Source organism: Tamandua tetradactyla, chromosome 2 (assembly GCF_023851605.1).
Source record: "Tamandua tetradactyla isolate mTamTet1 chromosome 2, mTamTet1.pri, whole genome shotgun sequence".
NCBI classification, from domain to species: domain Eukaryota; kingdom Metazoa; phylum Chordata; class Mammalia; order Pilosa; family Myrmecophagidae; genus Tamandua; species Tamandua tetradactyla.
In genome coordinates, this window is record NC_135328.1 from 180019134 (window position 1) to 180036980 (window position 17847).

The 17847-nt window shown below is 47.9% G+C and overlaps 1 protein-coding gene across 6 annotated transcripts in view; it reads right to left on the minus strand.

The window, feature by feature from the left end:
* Window positions 1–17847, minus strand: part of ST3GAL3 (ST3 beta-galactoside alpha-2,3-sialyltransferase 3) — a 300267-nt gene that overhangs the window by 12900 nt on the left and 269520 nt on the right. For 5 of the 6 annotated variants that reach the window (XM_077149968.1, XM_077149967.1, XM_077149970.1 and 2 more), the window contains 4 exons: window positions 15255–15349; window positions 12273–12336; window positions 11502–11597; window positions 10978–11164 (listed from right to left, as the gene is read on the minus strand). In XM_077149968.1, the coding sequence (XP_077006083.1) occupies window positions 10978–11164; window positions 11502–11597; window positions 12273–12336; window positions 15255–15349 (442 nt within the window). Of the gene's footprint in view, window positions 1–9808; window positions 9894–10977; window positions 11165–11501; window positions 11598–12272; window positions 12337–15254; window positions 15350–17847 lie in introns of all 6 variants that reach the window. The other variant, XM_077149972.1, reaches the window with a different exon arrangement.

The following is a 17847-nucleotide window of genomic DNA, read 5'->3' on the forward strand; positions in this document are numbered from 1 at the left end:
GGATGACAAGACCTAATTCCCACACAATGGTGAGGATTAAATGAGATGCTGTGCATTTCATAGGATCTGGGGCAGTGTTTGGCAGAGGGCAAGAGCGCCATAAATCTCACCTATTATTATTAGTAGTGGGTGACACAGAGGCCAAGAGAGTGAAGTGGAGGGTGTGGTGGGCAATGTCAGATGCCTCGGTGAGGCCAGTACACATACATACCTGCGTTCAAAGGAAGATAGTAGAAGGGGGATGCTTCTGGTGGAAAGCCAGCTTTTCCCTTTGGTTCCCTGTGGGGGGGGGGGGGGGCAGTGGGCCCTGGGGACCTTTCTGCTGCTGGGAGACATGGCCAGCCTGGTGCCAGAACATAGCCCTGTTCCAGAAGGCCTGTGCCTGGCACGTGTCCAGATCTGACCTAAGGCCTCTCACATCTCATTTCCTTGGTTCATGGGACACAATGCAGAGGTGCATAAAGCCAGCCAATGACACCGGCCTCAGGGTGGTCACAACTCTCCAACGCCAGCTGTGGGCTGTGTTGCTTGTTGAATCCCACCTCCTCCAGGAATGTCCCTACCTCTGTCAGGTCTGGACCTGGCTCATCGGTGTGGTGCTGCAGTGCCGCCAATCCCCTTGCTGATGCAACTTGTTCTGGTCCTGTCTGCACAGCCAGCAGCAATGGGGAAAAGCATCTGGGAAGAATGCACCTTCCTGGATCGGCTCCTGCAGTAACGTTTCCCTGCACTCACCCTCGCAGGATTCTTTTCCTGCAGCCTCATCCCCACTATCTTTCAGGAGAAGTAGTCTGTGTGCCAGGATGAGAGAAATTACCCATGGACTGGCTGTCTTTGGCCACTCCTGTGGTCCTTGCTGCTACTACCTTAGGACAGGCCACCGACTCTCACCTGGGTCTCACCTCAGTTATTTCAACTGCCACCAGGTCTCCCTGCCTCCTTCTTGCTTTCCTTCAATTCGTTCATTTTCTGGCATGGATCTGAACTTGAAACTCACTTTAAAAATCCTTAGCAGCTTTCTACTGCCCCGTGGAGACAGCTTGTTATGGCAATTAAGAGCTTGGGTCTCTTTTTGAACCCTGAGGCCCCAAATACTCTCTGCCAGTGGGGAAGTTACTTACGCTTTCTAAGTCTCACGACTCTCATCTGTAAAATAAGCGTAATAATAATAGTACCTACTTGATAGTACAAGTGAAAGTCAAGTATGTAATATGCGGGGCACAAGGTCAGCTCTTGCTAACTTCTGCTATTATTAGTCCTCATGATAAAGTCCAGGCTCCTGGACCTGACTTTGGCTCCCAAGTCCCTTCGCTGTCTGTCCCCTGCCTACCCAGCCTCACTTCCAGCCAGTCCCACCACAGCCATGCAGCCCCCGGGACAAGATTACAAATGGATACCCACATACCACATGTCTAAAATTTAGACTCTAAACATTTGAAAGTTATAAATCAAATGATTAAACTGTTAAATAAAACATGTTCTACCCTCCTCTCTTGAAAAATGACCTGGAAGGCCAAGTTTGAATTTAGAATCCTCAGACTCTAGGAGATTGTGCTGGGCCCTGGTGGGGTAGGGAGAACTAGTCCCAGCCCGCCTCCTTCTCCTCTTGCCCCTGGTTCCATCCCACACCATGAGAAGTGTTGTGCGTATGTGTGAAAGCCCCACAGCCCACGCAGCCACGCTCTGCTCACAGCCTCTGCCAACAGCCACCCCTTGGGGTGTGCACCAGTGAGGATGGATGTGGACTTGGTGCTGTTAGGGCAGGAAATTCCAGGGTTGCCGGTTCCTGGGAATGGTCCAGCAAGGGGGTCTGGGGCTGGGCTGGGCATATTCTCTTTGGTCCAGCACATTCCTCCTGACTCCATGGGGGAGGGTATGGCTGAAGAAGGGCCAGAGGGGGGCCCAGGTCTAAGGGCAGGACCCCACCCATGCCACACTCCAGTTATACTGAATTATTCTTATTAAAAAATTCTAAAATGTACTTATTTGTATTTACTTATTTTACACTGAATTGATTTTAAGTCACTAAATATACCATGCTCTTTGCCAAATGCTGTCCTTTGTGCCCGAAACACTAGTCTTCCTTCTCATCATCTGGCTAAGTTCTACAAGAAGAGGCTGGAGCAGGACTTGAGGCTTAAACAAATGTCCCAGAGGCCAAGGAATGGGTGGCTGGGCCTTCTTGACTGGGGTGATGCTTGTTTCCTCACGCTTTCCCTGACACACTCACTCTCAGGTGTCCTGCTCTTGGCAGGCCCAAGCCAGCGGGCAGGTGATGCTTGCCTTGCTAAATCTCACTTCTCAGAGGGTGACCGTCATCCTCAGATGGCTACAGCATGTCAAATGTTGTCCTGTGCACGCTTTCCCTGACACACTCACTCTCAGGTGTCCTGCTCTTGGCAGGCCCAAGCCAGCGGGCAGGTGATGCTTGCCTTGCTAAATCTCACTTCTCAGAGGGTGACCGTCATCCTCAGATGGCTACAGCATGTCAAATGTTGTCCTGTGCACCGCCTCAGTTCTTGTAATGGTAATGGGTAGCATGCAGGGAAGCTTCTATTATCCCATTTTACAGACAAGGCAAATAAAACTCAAAGGTATGGGTTGTGGAGTGGAAGAGCTTGATTTCAGTTCCTGATACAGAATCTGGTGCTATTTCCCCTGGTTCTTTCACACAACAACCCACTGCCTTGTGGGCCATCAGGTAGCTGGGCCATAATTTACATATTAAACCCTTTAGGCTATATTTGGGCTTGGACATTACAAATAACACTGTAATGAAAATCTTTATGTGCAGATTTTTCCCTACTCTGGGTGAAATGGTACCAAATGCCATTTCCTTTCCAAAACACTTGTCCCCATATACACTGACCTGCAGCCTTTAAGAGCACCTGTCTCACTGCCCTCTTGCTGCATCATGTATTATTCTTTAAACACATCATTTGAAAACGTGATTGTTGAGAAAATGCACCCTGTTGTTTACAAATGAATTTCTCTGGCTGCTGTGAAGGTTAAACATATTTCTTTTGATTAATTAGTTGTATTTCTGTGTGAATGATCTGTTCAGTCTTTTGCCTATTGCCTGCTGGGGCTCTAATGGTTTCCTTGTCAAACATACTTTTCAAAGTTTTGTGGTATCATCTCTTAAATTTTTTTTAACTGAGTTTCAATTTTCCTATATTGTCAAACCTGATTTCTGCTTGCACTCTGTGCCTTGAAAGTACCCCCACCGTGCCCCCCACCCCCGCCATCCCCAGGGATTGGATTGCCATTCTACTTTCCACAAATTTTCCTTTGGTTATATTTTTATATTTTACCTTCTAGTCCATTTGGAATTTATTTTGCTGTACGCTTTGAGAAGAGGGTCAAAAATCCTTTTTTGAAAACTATATTTGGAAAAAGCAATGAACAAAAAGAGGAGTCAGCGTGGGGCCCGCTGTGTGATGCTGACATTGACGAGAAGAGGCAGAGCCGCCAGGGACTGTTTAGTTTTCATTTCTTTATCAAGGAGAATGATCTGGGAACTGCAGAGGGAAGATCAAACATGGTTAACAGGACAAGAGATGCCTGGGAGAGGCGAGAGTAAAAGGATGCAAGGGTCTGAATCTAAAAGAATGATCTCCTAGGGCAAAGAGGCAGCCTCGTTGAGTAGAAAAGGCCTTGCCAGAGTCAGGAGATTTGAACTGGAATTTTGACTCTTCCAGAAGTTACAGCCTTACTGTGGGTCTCAGTTTCCACATTTATTTGTTTACAGAGGTCAACTATGTTCCAGTCTCTGCCAAAGGTGAGGGACTTACAGAGATAACCTTGGGGTGTAATAGAGACTGACGAGAATTATGGAGGAGACCCAGAGGAGGAGCAGATCATCCAGCCTGGGGAAGGGGAGCCAGCCAAGATGTGGAGGTATGAAATAGGATAGATCCTTGAGGATAGCCAGAGTGAAGAGCACATGTTGAGGGCAAGAAGGAGTGACAGGGACAAAGGAGGGCCTGGGGAGATCATGGAGCACTCACTCTGCTACAGCGTTTGTATTCTATCCTTCAGGCTAGGGGTTCTCGCCACTGAGAGGACCAAATCACCGGGAGGGCTTGTTAAAATAGACTGCTGGGCCCACTCCTAGGGTTTCTCATTCAGAAGGTCCAGGGTGGGACCTGACAAATGCATTTCTGAAAAGTTTCCAGGTGATGTTGATGCTACTGCTGGTTCAAGGGACCACAGTTTGAGAACCACTGCAAGTAGGAAATGGGGAACCGTTAAGCAGGAGAATGAATCAACCAGACGGACACTTTAGGATGATTCCTTTGGATACAGACGTGGAGAATGGATTGGAGAAAGACTTGACTGAGGTAGAGAGAGGGGAAACTGATGAAATAATCCAAGAAAGATTTTTTTAGAAGGGTGAACCAACAGATTTGGTGATTGAATGCTTGAATATGGGAAGCAAAGGAGAAAGAGGAATGAAGGGTGCTTCCCAGGGTTTTGTCCATGAGTTTGTAACAACTGGGGACTATCCCTAGAACCTGGCACTGCACCTGGTATACAACAAATGCTCACTAGCTATCTGGTGATGAATTGCTCCTTTAAAGGGAGGCCAGAGATTGAGTCTCCTGAATTAGAATCAGGAGGTCACTGCCAGGAGGGGGGATAATGGGTTTGGAAGCCAGACTGGAGAGGGCTGAGAGGTGGAAGGAAAAGACATGATGATGCTAGTACAGGTGATGACTTTTTCTGGAAACTCAAAAGAGAAGGGAAGGAGAAAGGGTGAACACAAGCAAAAGAGAGGGCTTTTATTTTTAAGATGAGAGAGGCCTGAACAAATTACAGGTGTGTGAGGAGTATCCAGTAAAGAGGTGAGAAAGGAGACATGAAAGAAGATGTTTCCTTCGAAGGTAGAAGGAGATGGTATCCAGACCATAGAAGAAAGATGACCTTGAACAGGGGAAGCACAGCAAAGGATGGCAGAGGGGGAAGCAGGGATGGTGGGGATGCAGGTAAGAGTTTAGATTAGGGCCTTGGAGGTTGAGAGCACCTGACTGATGATGACCTTTATTTTGTCTGTGGGGCTGGATATGAGATTTCTGCTGGGAATAGGGATGAAGGTATATCAGACTTGAAAATCACAGTAAGGGTAGGAGGATCCTGAGAAGGGAAAAGACCCAGGAATAACAAGGAACACCAGGATGCTTCTAAGACAGCACCACCACGTGTTACAAACGTAGCTGAAATTTCCCTCTCCGTATGTGATTCCCTGGTACTGAGCTGGCTAGATGCAGAAAAAGTCAAGGGTACAGGAAATTGTCAAGTGAGACAGTATGAAGCACAGGGCTTCCAGTAATTTTGTTGGTCGATTTGGAGTTACTGAATGAATGAATCAAGGAGCAAATAAGAGGGGTTATGGTTCAATGGTTAAAATATTTGACTCTGAAGTGAGCTGTCTTTGGTTCATAACCACTTACTACAGAGATGGCTGGTTGAGAAATCAGGTAGCACAGGCCCTGGCATGTGGAAGACCTCCGTAAACAGTAACTCTTATGATTCTAGGCCATGGCAGATGGAAGCAGATTGATGGAGGATTCTAAGCAGGAAGTCAACGTGGCTGGATTTATTTTCAGTCAGATCTGAGTTTAAGTTGGGCTCTACCACTTACTTAACTAATTTTGTGACCTTGAGCAAGTAACTCATCCTCTCTGTGCTTCGGTTTCCTACTTTCCAACTGGGGATAATAATAGTACCTATCCTATAGGGTCATTAGAAAAAAATGAGCAAAGAAATTCAAGGAATTAAGGAAGCTGAAGCACTTAATAAATGACAGCTGTGATGATGCTGATGCTGATGATGACAATGGAGGGGGGAGGGGGAGTGAGAAGCGGGAGGCGGAAGAGGTGGAGGAAGAGGAACCAGAAGCGGAAAAGGAGGAAGATAATAATTATGAGGCAAGAGTTCCCAGATGACAGTGATGAAGAAAAGCAGAGGGTGATAAGGTGATGTATGAGCCCCAATTCCTGAGCATTTTTTTAACTGAGGGGGAGGAACAATGGTTAGGATGCAGTAACGGGTGTGAGACGGAACTCTTCCTGGTCCTTACAGGGTATAAGAGATATGGGAGAAAAAGCTGGGTCCACTGGAAATGGCTGCAAAAGAAATGGTATCCCAAGAGAGCACATCTCAGAGGTTTGGAGATCGTGGGGTGCAGACCCTGGGTGCCAGTTCAGCAGAGGACTCCTCAAGCAGCAGGAGGACATGGTGTGTGCCAGTGCTCCCACCCGTGAGGTGCTCCTCACTGAGTGTCCCCAGAGGCAAAGTGGTGTCCAGAGTGGGCTCTCTCAGGGCAGAGACCCTCCTAAGGCTCGGCACCCCTCTCAGGTTTAGTGCAGACGGACATTCAATCTCCATCTTGGGCCTGGTCCAATGAAGTCTCATATCTGGGAACCCAGGGACCTTGTTGGCCTATGGATTTCCCAGATGATGAGCCTATCCCACTGCCCTTTACTAGAAGGTTCCTTGCCTCTCCCTCCTCTAGGCTTGGCCTTTGGCCCCTCCTTTTAGTTGTCTCCTAGGTCAGGACCTACAGCCTGGACAGAACAATGCTTTACTCCCCAGTGCAAATGGGCTTTTCGAACAGCACCACCCCCACCCCCACTAATAATAATAAAATAATAAATATCATTAATAATTGCCATAGACTGAGAAACACAGAAAGGGCGAAGCACTATGCTAGGTGCTCCTTCATTTCCTCTTGTTTAATTTTTAAAACACCCCTAAATGTTAAGGTGGTACTCCTGTTTTATAGATAAGACTAAATCTCTGGGGTGTTAGGTAATTTGCCTAAAGTAAACTGGCTGAAAAGTGATGGGGTCTAAAGTTAAACCCATTCTCTTATGACACAAAGGCCTAAGCTGCTTTCCCTTCTTAAACCATGTTGCCTTCCTCAAATTCAGGGACTCAGCTCCCCTGTACTAATTAACGGGGGCCCTGGCCAGCTTCTTAGGTGCGGTCCCCCGTCCTCCCTCCTTCCCCTGGGACAGAACTCCAGCTGGACAGTCAAGTCTCGCTGTGAGGGCAATCCCCAGCCCTTTTCCTCTCTCCTCTCCTTGCTGGGCTGGGGCCACACCCGCACCACCCCAGCCCAGGCCTCAGGGCCTCTGAATTGATGATCAGTCAGAGGCTACGCTGCAGGGCAGCCAGCTTCCCATTCCAGGAGAGCCTGAGCCAGGAGTTGGGAGGAGGAGGGAGCAAAGGGGGCTGGGAAGGCAGTTCCCTTGGGATATCCTGGGGCATGTGAAGGAGGCTTGAAGAGGCAAGAGGAACGGGTCTGAGGGGCCGGATGGGAAACTCTGCCAATCACTTGTCCTGTCCCCTCCAGCCCCAGTGCTCGTCTTTAGGACAGTGGACTGGGCGTCTCCAACCTTCGCCAAACACCAGAAGGAGGATGCACAGCCTACAGCACCTGGGTCAGCATGCTTTGGACATAACATCTTCATTGCAGAGTTCTCCATCCACACAGTATGAGTTAGTTTCCTGGGTGGAGTATCGTCTCTCAGGGCTGCTGTACATGCTATTCCCTTTGCTTGCAGTACCTTTCCCTTGATTAATCCCCAACCTTCCTTTGGGGTCCAGCTCAGGAATGCCTTTATCCAGGAGGCCATCTCCTGTCCCTGCTTGCCTTCAAGCCTGATTTAGGTGCCTCCCTAGCATAGCCCCTAATGCACTGCACACTAGACTGCGAGCAACTTCAGGTCAGGAACGTGTTTAATTCATCTCTGTATTCCCAGTGACCAGCACAGCGCCAGCACAGAGAACACCTCAATAAATGTCTGTTAAATGCATGAGTGCATGGAGGATGGATGCCAGATGTGCCTCAGAGGAGAATTTCACAAGGGTTGGAAGCTACCTCCTCCCTCTATGGCCTTACACAAACTATACCACTGTTTCCTTATTCCACCCTTCCTCCCAACTTCAGCTTCCCTACTTGCCCAGAGCACTGGGGCTCTTCTCAGCTGCCCTGAGCATACATGGCCTGCTGGGAGCTCCCTACAGCTGCTTGCTGGCTTGCTAAGTGTTCCTGGGATCTGGCAACATTAGACTTGGGGATACTGGGCCTCTTTGTAACCTGTTTGGAGTTATCTGGGCCACTGCCCGGAGAAGCAGGGAACCAAATGACCATGAATGGTGAAGAGAAGGGCTCTCAAAGAGGTGAAGAAAGTAGGGCTGGCCCTGGCCTTTTCTGGGTTGTTCAGTCTTCCTTTCCTACTTCTCCTTCCCTGATCCCAGGACTCCTGGGTACCAGAAAGTTACACACAGTGAGTGACTGCTTGGATAGCAAGAGGGAGGCAGGCAGCAGCCATGACTGAGCCCTAGACCTGTTCCAGCCCTGCTCAGCTAGGCTTTGGCTCAAGAATAGAGCTGCCTTCTGCCAGAACTCTGCAGGTGAAGTTCCAGACAGATGCTGCGAGCTTGCGTGTAGCCCAGAGGCTGTATGGCTTGAATATCACTGCAACAGCGGGACAAGCCTATGGCCAGGGCCCCATGTTAGGGCAACCAGATAGAAGGGGGGCTGGGATAAGCAGCTTCTCACACATTCTTCTGGGTCTCAGATGCTAGAAAAGTGAAGTACAGCATGGAAGCAGTCCTGGAATGCATTAACCCTGGACCTGGGGAGAAGAGGGGAGGAGAAGAGCCCCAAGGAAGAGGCCTTTAGGATAGCTAAGAGGCCTGGGGAGGTTCACTCGTAGTGCTAGGAGGTGGGCATCCCTAGCCTCCCTCTGGCAGCTCACTCCAAAGGCCCAAAGCATCTTGGACACTAGGACCAGGGAAGGCCCAGGGAACTTCAGAAGACTCAACCCCATCTCCTCTCTCCCTTTCCTACTCACACCCAACCGACCTTTGGAAGGTGCTCTCCCCACTCAAGGGCTAGTCTAAGGTCCCTGTGCAAGGCAGGACAAGACACGAACATCAGTAAGGGCGACTATTTCCCATTCCAGCTGCTCTAGCACCTTGGACCTGACTGCTGCTAAGGTCAGGCCAGGTGAAGAGATCCTTAGAATCTTCCTCAGAAAAGCTGATGCCCTGCTGTCTTCCTCCTAAGTGGCTTGTGGATAGAATCCTCTGACTCCAGTTGGATTCCTTGCTTTTCTTTTTTCTTTCCTTACTCCTTTGGGTGAATTGCTAAGAGCCTTGAATTAACTGACCTTGGTCTCCTTGGAAGGAACATGTGATAAATGCCCACCTGGCTGGCCCTGACCCACCCCTTTGGCCTGGCCTCCTTACTTGGATTGCGTGTTCCATCCCAATCTGTCCATCAGGAAGCAGGATCTGGTGTCTGAACCAATTCTAAACCAGTCTCAAACCTTTATGGTAACTAGGCACTGAAGAGTTAAAAAAGCAAATGGAATCAGGGCCCTGCCCTCTGGGACCTCCTATATTGAAGGGAGGCTTTGACAGGTGTCCACAGACAGAGAAAAGGACATACCTGGAGGGGGGTGGGCTGATGAGCAGAAGGCCAGGGTGAGAAAGCAGTTCCCAGGCTCCCTGGCGTTCACCAAGGTAAACCCAATTTCCTCCCATTTCTCTCTTATAAGATCCTAATTTTATCATCCACCAGGCAAAGAGAAGGGCTCTAAGGACACTAGTATCTCAGGCTCTAGAGTTCTAGACCTAGCCCTCATTCTCCCTCATTCCCTGCCTGGTTCGTGTGGGCAGTGGGCCTGTTGGCAGCTGGGGATGACCAAAACCAAATGATTGGACCCATGGAGCCAGCTGTCTCATTCAACCTGGTTCTGAATAGGTTCCCCTTCCCCACTGTCCCACCTACCTGAATTTCTGGACCTGACTTCTGTCTTCTCTCTCTCTTGCTATCTACTTGACATTGCCTGCACTTGGCCTTGCTTGGGAAAGGGCTGTGGAGTTAAACCAAATTGCAATGAGACCACCACAGGCCCGTTAAGCTGTTCCTGCCCCCAACTCTCCTCTAAACCTCCAGAAAGAACAAAAAGCTTCCTACTTAGGCAGAGGGCTGTCTGTCATCATTCTCCTCTGGTAAGAGGCTTGAGCATTGGAAGACGAATGATCTGAACTCTGCATACCCCTCCCCTAGGGCAACTGGTGACAACTGGATCGAGGGAGGATTGGCCTGGACAAGTTGGTGGGTGTCCCTGTAGGCTTGGAGCTGAGAAATACAGGTCTCAGGAGAGCACTCAGTGGGTGGTCTACTACAGAGAAGTCTGACCTTATTCTGCCACATCAGCCCCCTAAAGAGAGAGACCCAGGCCCTTGCCTGCCCAGAACAATGTGTACAGAATCTGATTATCCCTAAAGAATGGAATCAGACTCAATGGCAGGTTGGGTAGCCAGCTACAGGCCAGTAATAAAAGTGCGAAGTGGAGAGAAGTCGGGACTTAGGAGTTTGAGAGTGGGCACCCTTAAGTTAAGGGGTCTGCTGTCCCTGCAGAATGGCCCCAGGTTCCAAATAAGGCCTTTTCCCCCATCCCCCAGCTGAGAATGAGGGCAGCATCCATTAGATCAGAGTAAGAGGGATCTCACAGCAGGGTAGGAGGGGGACTGGGGAGGCAACCACAGGTCAGGGAGTAATACTGGGACTAGCCAGGTAAAAGCTTTCCTATTCCTTGGGATCTCAGGCCAGGGAAGGGCTCACAGGAGCTGTTGGGAAGACACTCAGGTCAGGGTTAGCGTCTGGCTAGAGGTGGTCAAGAAAGGACCTGTAACCTGGATACCTGGGGGCTAGTAGCAGATATCAGGTATACTAGGTCTAGGAGTCTAGGCCAGTGACCTTGGCATCTCCTGGCCTCTCTGTCCTTTGGTTGACAAAACCTTTCAGCTTTTGGGCAGCAGCGCTCCTTTAGAATGGCTCCTATTTATTCTTTGCTGGGTTCAAGGGAAAGGGGCAGACTTGAAAGCTGGGAAAGGCCAGGATGAAGCCCGGGGCAAGAGGGGAAGAGGCTGGTGCACACGGGAAGCTCTCACCACTCTCTCCTTGTAGACGATGTACTTCAACCACTTGAAGTCCTGCCACTTGAAGCCAGCGAGGACAAAGAGAGAATCCCGTTCATATTGCTCAGGCCGCTGCATGGCGCCCTCAGGGTAGGTGATGCGCAGTGTTGTTTTGCTGCCCACGTCCTTCTCAAAGCCTTTCACTGGGGCTGAATTCAGTCTGCAGAGAGCAGGCCCAGTCAGAGTCTGCCTGGGTTCAGGAGGAGCACCAAGGAGCTCTGAGGCTCCCAGGTACATGGGCCTGTGCTTGGGGATGCACCCTGACCCCAGAATATCCCCTAAACAGGTACATCCAAGTGTGGAGCGTGGGGCACCCGGGACACTGGAAGCACACCCTTCTGCATTCCAAAGCTCTCCAACCCAAGGTTCTTAAGGTTTCTGTTGACCCCTAGTCCAACTGGCCATATGGGCAGACAGGTGGACAGTTCTCAGTGGACACAGGACTCAGGATTTGGGCCCGGACACTCAGGTGCCCAAGGCACTGTCAGGGAGCTCACCTGACCACAATGTCATAGTCGTCAATTCGTGATCCCAGGGACTTGTTGGTGAGGACACCTCCATTGCCCACGATAATACAGCGGCGGCAGCTAAGGCTGAGGGAGAGAGACAGAGACCTCTGTGGATAGCTGGCTCCTGCCCTTTGGGCCTGGATCCCATGTCCTTAGCCAGGATCGGGCTGGGATAGAGGAGGAAGAACTGGACTTTTGGCAGCATTTCTGGAGGAAGCCAGGAAAGGTATGGGTAGCTGAGGCCCTTCCCCAGGAAAACAAGGGCCTGGAAAGGGCTTGGGTATGAGCAGATGGTAGTGAGGAAAGGGGCTGTAATAAGACGACATTATGGGATACAGTTTCCCAAGGGTTCGTGGGGTTTCAGCGGCTTTTAGGGGAGAGGAAAAAGTGGCCTGGGCTTGAGGGCTACGCCAAAAAAGCAAGACTGGGGAATAGGAATGGATGTCTTGTTTTCAACTCAAAAGCCCCAGGCTCCCTGTAGCTGTAGGGAACCCCAGTCATTTTGCTTCTACCACACTGTCCCTTGAACATTTTATTTTCCATGCAGGGTGTCTCAGCTCCAGAGTTGCCTACAGCCCACAGGGGTGCAAGCCCAGGGGGATGGCCCCCCTTATCTGCTCCAGTCACTTCACTCTATGTACTGTATATGTCCACGAGGATATGTTGGAGAATCTGCCCATGTCCAGGAAAGTCCAGCTGAGCCTGAGCATCTCTGCACATGCTGGGCAATTGGAGGGGGCTGGGCAGTGAGTGGCTCACCTGTCCAAGGCAGGGGTCAGGCGATACTCTTTGGTGACTGACAAGATGGCTTTGATCAGATTGTCTGTGGACAAAGGAGGGAAGTTACTATTAAGAGGAGACTTAAATTCTCATAAAATGTGTGTCAATTATCCTTTTTTAAGGCAAATCCAGTCTCAGCACATGTTCCTGGGGCTAGGGGAGAGGTAGGGAGGGGGAGCAGTGGAGGAAATAAAGTTGGGCTGGGCCACTGCCCTAACTTTCTCTCTGAGAAAGGAGATGGGAGGCAGGAGAACAGGCAGCCGGGCAAATCTCTGCCAGGAGCCAGTCCTGAGCCCTGGCATGCAGTTCCCTTCCTAGGTCTTCCCCAACCCTTCCTTGGGAATCCCATCTGGTTTTCTGGAGATCCTTATTCCCCCAGGACATGCATTTCCAGTCCCAGATCTCTAGCCTGGAAAGTGGGATATCTCAGTCTCCCCCAGAATGAGTGTATCCACTCCGACACAGAGACCACAGTCTGTTCATCTCTAAGCCCTCAGGGCCAAACACTGAACAGACAGAAGAAAAGGAATGAGGGAATAGCCAATGATCATAGAGCTGAAGGGGGCCCAGCCAGCTCACCCAGCCAGCCCACCTGGCTTCATCTGATACAGTCCTTCCTTCACTTCCTCCCCCTAATGATGCCAACTTCTACCTCCTGCTCTTTGTCAGGCTGTCTCTGCCTCCATACATCCCACTCACTCTTCAATTCCTGAGCCTGACATCTGCCTACCTAGTCTCTACTTTGGCTGCTCTTAGCAAGGACCCTCATGACCTCTGTGTTCTCAAATCTTGCGACCACTGTTCAGAACTCATTCTTCTTGGCCTCTCTCTGGCTTTGGTGATGATGACTGCTCTCTTTCCAAACTCTGGTAAAATGAGAGGAAAGAGCATTGGCCTTGTAATCAAAGCCCAGCTCTGCTACTTGCAAACTCTGTGACTTGAGATAAATCACCTACTTTCTCTGGGCTTTAGCTTCCCCATCACTAGCATGAAGATGGGAATTCCTACTTTGCAGGGATATTAGGGAGGCCAAAGATAATGTACATAAAGACCTAAAGATGAAATAAGTAAACTGGTACAACTACAATGGAGAGCAATTTAGTAATAATCAAATAAAGATGTAGAAGTGTTTACACTAAGATACTGCAACTCTCCTCATGGGTGTAGAGCATCAAAAACTCACACATTTGTTCAAGGAGACTTATAGGAGAATGCTCATTATGCAGCAGTTTGCAATAGCAAAATGCTGGGAGTAACCTAAATGCCCATCAAAGGAAAACAGATCAAATGTGGTACATGGAATACTACACAGCAGTTAAAAATAAAAACCTAAAGCTATGCGCACCAATATAGATACATCTACAAAGCATAAGGTTGAGCAAAATGCCAGGTTGTAGATTTATATATATAATGATGCTATCTATAAAGTTTAAAAGCATGCCCCCAAATACCACATCCAACTGGACATAAACATATGTGGTATAAAATACAAACAGGGATAAGAATGACAGCATCAAAGCCAGAAAAATGATGACCTGGAGGGAAGGAAGGGAATGGATTGGGAAGGGCTAACAGAAGCTTTACTGTATCTGATTTTTTACTTCTTAGGCTGGGTAGAGGGTACATGGGTGGTCATTATATTATCTTTTATGCTTTTTTGTGTGCCTGAAATATTTCATATAAAGAAAGGATGGCTCCAAAATTAAAAATAAAAATATGCTTTTTAAAGAGAAGAGGTAGAAGACAGATGTACCAGAGAGGCCAAGTTAAGAACTGAAAAGTATCCTTTGGATTTCATGGGGGCACTGAGCAGTTTCACTGGAAGGGTGGGGGAAGCTATTCTTCAGGAGTAAAAGGTGAGAAAGAGGAGACAGTAGGCATAGCTAATCGTTCAAGAGGTTGAATGAGAACAGGGTTAGGAAACAAACCTTTAAGGTATGTTCTAGGTGAAGGGCCTTCATATACCTTATGGTGGGGGCTTCAGGGAAGGCCACAGATCCTCTCCTTTTCTTATCTCCAGTTTCACCTCTAAGGAAGGGTGTACTGCTACTAGTTGGCCAAAGTCAACGATATGGATTGAGCTTTATTTTCTAGGAGGGGAAACTTGGCAGAAAGGATATAAACAAATGAAATGCTCTCTTCTTTCTAGCCAGTGGGCTATGTACTGGCCTTTCCTGGCCTTCCCAAGCTTCAGGATCAAAGTCTCAAGTGTGATTTAGGAGGAAGGAGTAATCTGCTAGGCATCTGCATCCAGGAAAAAGGATTCTTCACATGGTTCAACCCAACCCATTAGATTTGTCCTTGGAGATTTGAGGTCAAAGCTCCAGTTCAAGAATGTCCTTCTGTTGTCTATTGTCTCTTTTCCAGCAAGGGGTGGGCTGCTGGACAGAGGGGCCAGGTTTTCTTGAATTACCTGGTCAAATAATATCCCCCCTTTAACACTTATTTAATTTTGACAACAACCTTATACGATTGTATTATTTTCTCCACTTAACTGATGTGGAAATTAAAGCACAGAGAAGCTAAAGAACCCACTTATTTTCTCTGGGCATTTCCCCCTCAAAGCCTGTGCTGTAGCACTGTCTCCGGTGCCCCTTTTCTGTGATCTCACAGCCCCCTCTACTTCCTTCATTAGAGTCTTTACTGCCCTGCACTTGAAGTACCTGTATTCTCCACTGGACTGGAACTTTTTGAGGAGAGGGACCATTCCTTTGCTTCACTGTTGTATACCTGGCCCTTGGCAAAGTGGACTCTGAGTAAATATTCCTACAAGGGGGTAAGAAAAAAGGAAAGGAGGGAAAGAGGAAGAGAAGGTAGGGCATTGTTAAGGGTGGGGTGGGTGGGGTGGGGGAGGTAAGTCCTGAGCATGAGGACCTCTTACGGCACAGCTCTATCCTGAAGCAGAGAGACAGTCTGGGGGATAAGATGTTAACGTAGAATGGGTCAGGATTCCCAACATACCTTGACCTTTGATCCCAAAAGGTGGCACAAATTCCCGGATCCTAGCCCACTTGCGGAAGGAGTCATCCAGAAACATGGGTGCTGGCTTGGAGAACCTGGAACACAACAGGGCTGTTGAAGATACCCCAATTGCAAAAGACTGAGTATCAACTGGCTCTCCTGTGCATCCACTTTGGCTGGGGATCTGCTGGAAGCTACCCCCCAACATTCCAGCGCCCTCTCCCTACTCAGTCTGTTCACTTGGTAGCTGCTGTGCAGGGCTGACAGATCTTGTTCAGCACAGCTTGAGGCTGAGAAAGCAGGCCTGGCCAGTCCTTATGTGGGCAGCTGTTGGAGTAGAGAGATTAGATTCACTGAACTAGGATCAGTATCTCAGAGCTGGAAGCCCTCTGGAAGGTTCGTAATGCATTCATCAAATAGTCACTGCTACCCAAACTGTTCCTGCAATCTGGGAACACAGATCGGTTAAGGAGAAAAATATTCAAAAATACAGCCAGTGCAGGGAGACATAGTTTTGGAGAATATTCTGGGAAGTGGACCACGACCACCCAGGATGAGCAACAAAAATTCATGATGAGAGGGTAAAGCAGGTTAAAAGCTACAGGAGAATGAAATTTGGTAGAGAAGTGTGTGTGTGTGTGGGGGGGGGGGAAGCAGTGTGTCCTGTGATTGGGAGGCAGGGTTGAGGGGAAAGGTTTCAGACAAGTGGGAACATTGGTTAGTGGAGAGAAGGAAAGAGGGAATGACACTAAATTTCTGAGGAGGTGATAGAGGGACCTAAAGTTTAAGGGGAGGAGAGAAAGGAAGGATAAGGGGAGAGAGGAGGAGCAGGGCAGTTTGTAGACTTGGGAAGGGTGGGAGAAAGTTAGAAGGGATATAGAGGGGAGTAAGGCAGAAAGTGAAAGGTACAGGAAGAATCGAACCCTTCAGAGATGCTTGGAAAAAATGACTTCCCATGGAACCTACCACCCTGGTTTTGAGACTTTTCTCAGGGTTCCTTGCAGCCCAGCAGCTGGCTGGCACCTAGCTATTAACTGTGCTGAGTCTTGCAGTGGGACCTGTTAGGCTTTCTGGCCAAGAATGAATGTGTGCAGACTTAGATTTGGGCTAAGAAAGATGATTTGCCTCAGTGGCTCTGTTTATCTATTCCTAGCTTAACTTGCATCAGCCCACTGCCTGACTGAAGACTGAAGGAGAGATCCTTCCAAGCCCCAAAGCTACAGTTTACCCCTCCTAATACATTATAACCACAAACATCCATTTGTCATCATCATCATCACCAACACCATTATAATCACCATTACCCAGGAGGAAAAATATCAGCAATCACTTGAAGGTCTAATATTATTAGAGAAAGTGAAGTGAACTTGAAAGAGGCAGAAAACTTTCTAACCTGCTCCCTCCCCCATGGTTCATTGCTAGGAAGAAGATGTCAACACTTAATAGTCTTGGAAGGCCATTCCTGAATAATAGCTCTCCTTTGGATTTTTCAATTCCAACAGCTGAATTAGCACATTTCCCTGCTATGTACAAGATTGATGTATATTTCTTGTACAAGATATATAAAATCTAAGTAAATTAATATATTTGATGTTTTGTCAAAGGATCCTGGTTAGGCTCTATGTGTAACATCAAAGGAAATAAGGTCCCTGGACAAGCCTTCATGAAGAACTTCTGTGTTGGGTCTGAACTTCAAAAATTTTTGTACAGTTTCTCAGGGTTGAGCCTGGACAGGATTTTTTTGTTATAGGTGGAATCTTTTTTTATTTATTTTTAATTAATTTTTAATTTTTTTTAAAATACCAAAAAACACCAAACAAATGCAAACATTCATAACTTTTGATCATTCCATTCTACATATATAACCGGTAATTCACAACATCATCACATAGTTGCATATTCATCATCATGATCATTTCTTGGAACATTTGTATCTATTCAGAAAAAGAAATAAAAAGAAAACAGAAAAAAATTCATACATACCATCCCCCCCACCCCTCCCCCTCTCCGATCACCAGCATTTCAATCTAAATTTAACATTCGTTCCCCCTATTATTTTTATTCCATATGTTTTAGTCGTCTGTTGATAAGGTAGATAAAAGGAGCATCAGGCACAAGGTTTTCACAATCACACAGTCACACTGTGAATGCTATATCATTATACAACCATCTTCAAGAAACATGGCTACTGGAACACAGCTCTACATTTTCAGGCAGTTCCCTCTGCCTCTCTGTTACACCATAACTAAAAAGGTGGTATCTATTTAATGCATAAGAATAATCTCCAGGATAACCTCTCGACTCTGTTTGGAATCTCTCAGCCATTGACACTTTATTTTGTCTCATTTCACTCTTCCCCCTTTTGGGTGAGAAGATTTTCTCAATCCCCTGATGCTGAGTCTCAGCTCATTCTAGGGGTTTTCTCAATCCCTTGATGCTGAGTCTCAGCTCATTCCTGGACAGTATTTTTTCTACTTCCCAATGTGTACTAATGTCATATGCTAACAAAATCCCGTAAGGATATAGCCAAATAATCTCAACATATTTTTCCCTTTTCCTCTTCTCCACCTATTCTTCCAGCTCAGTTGATATA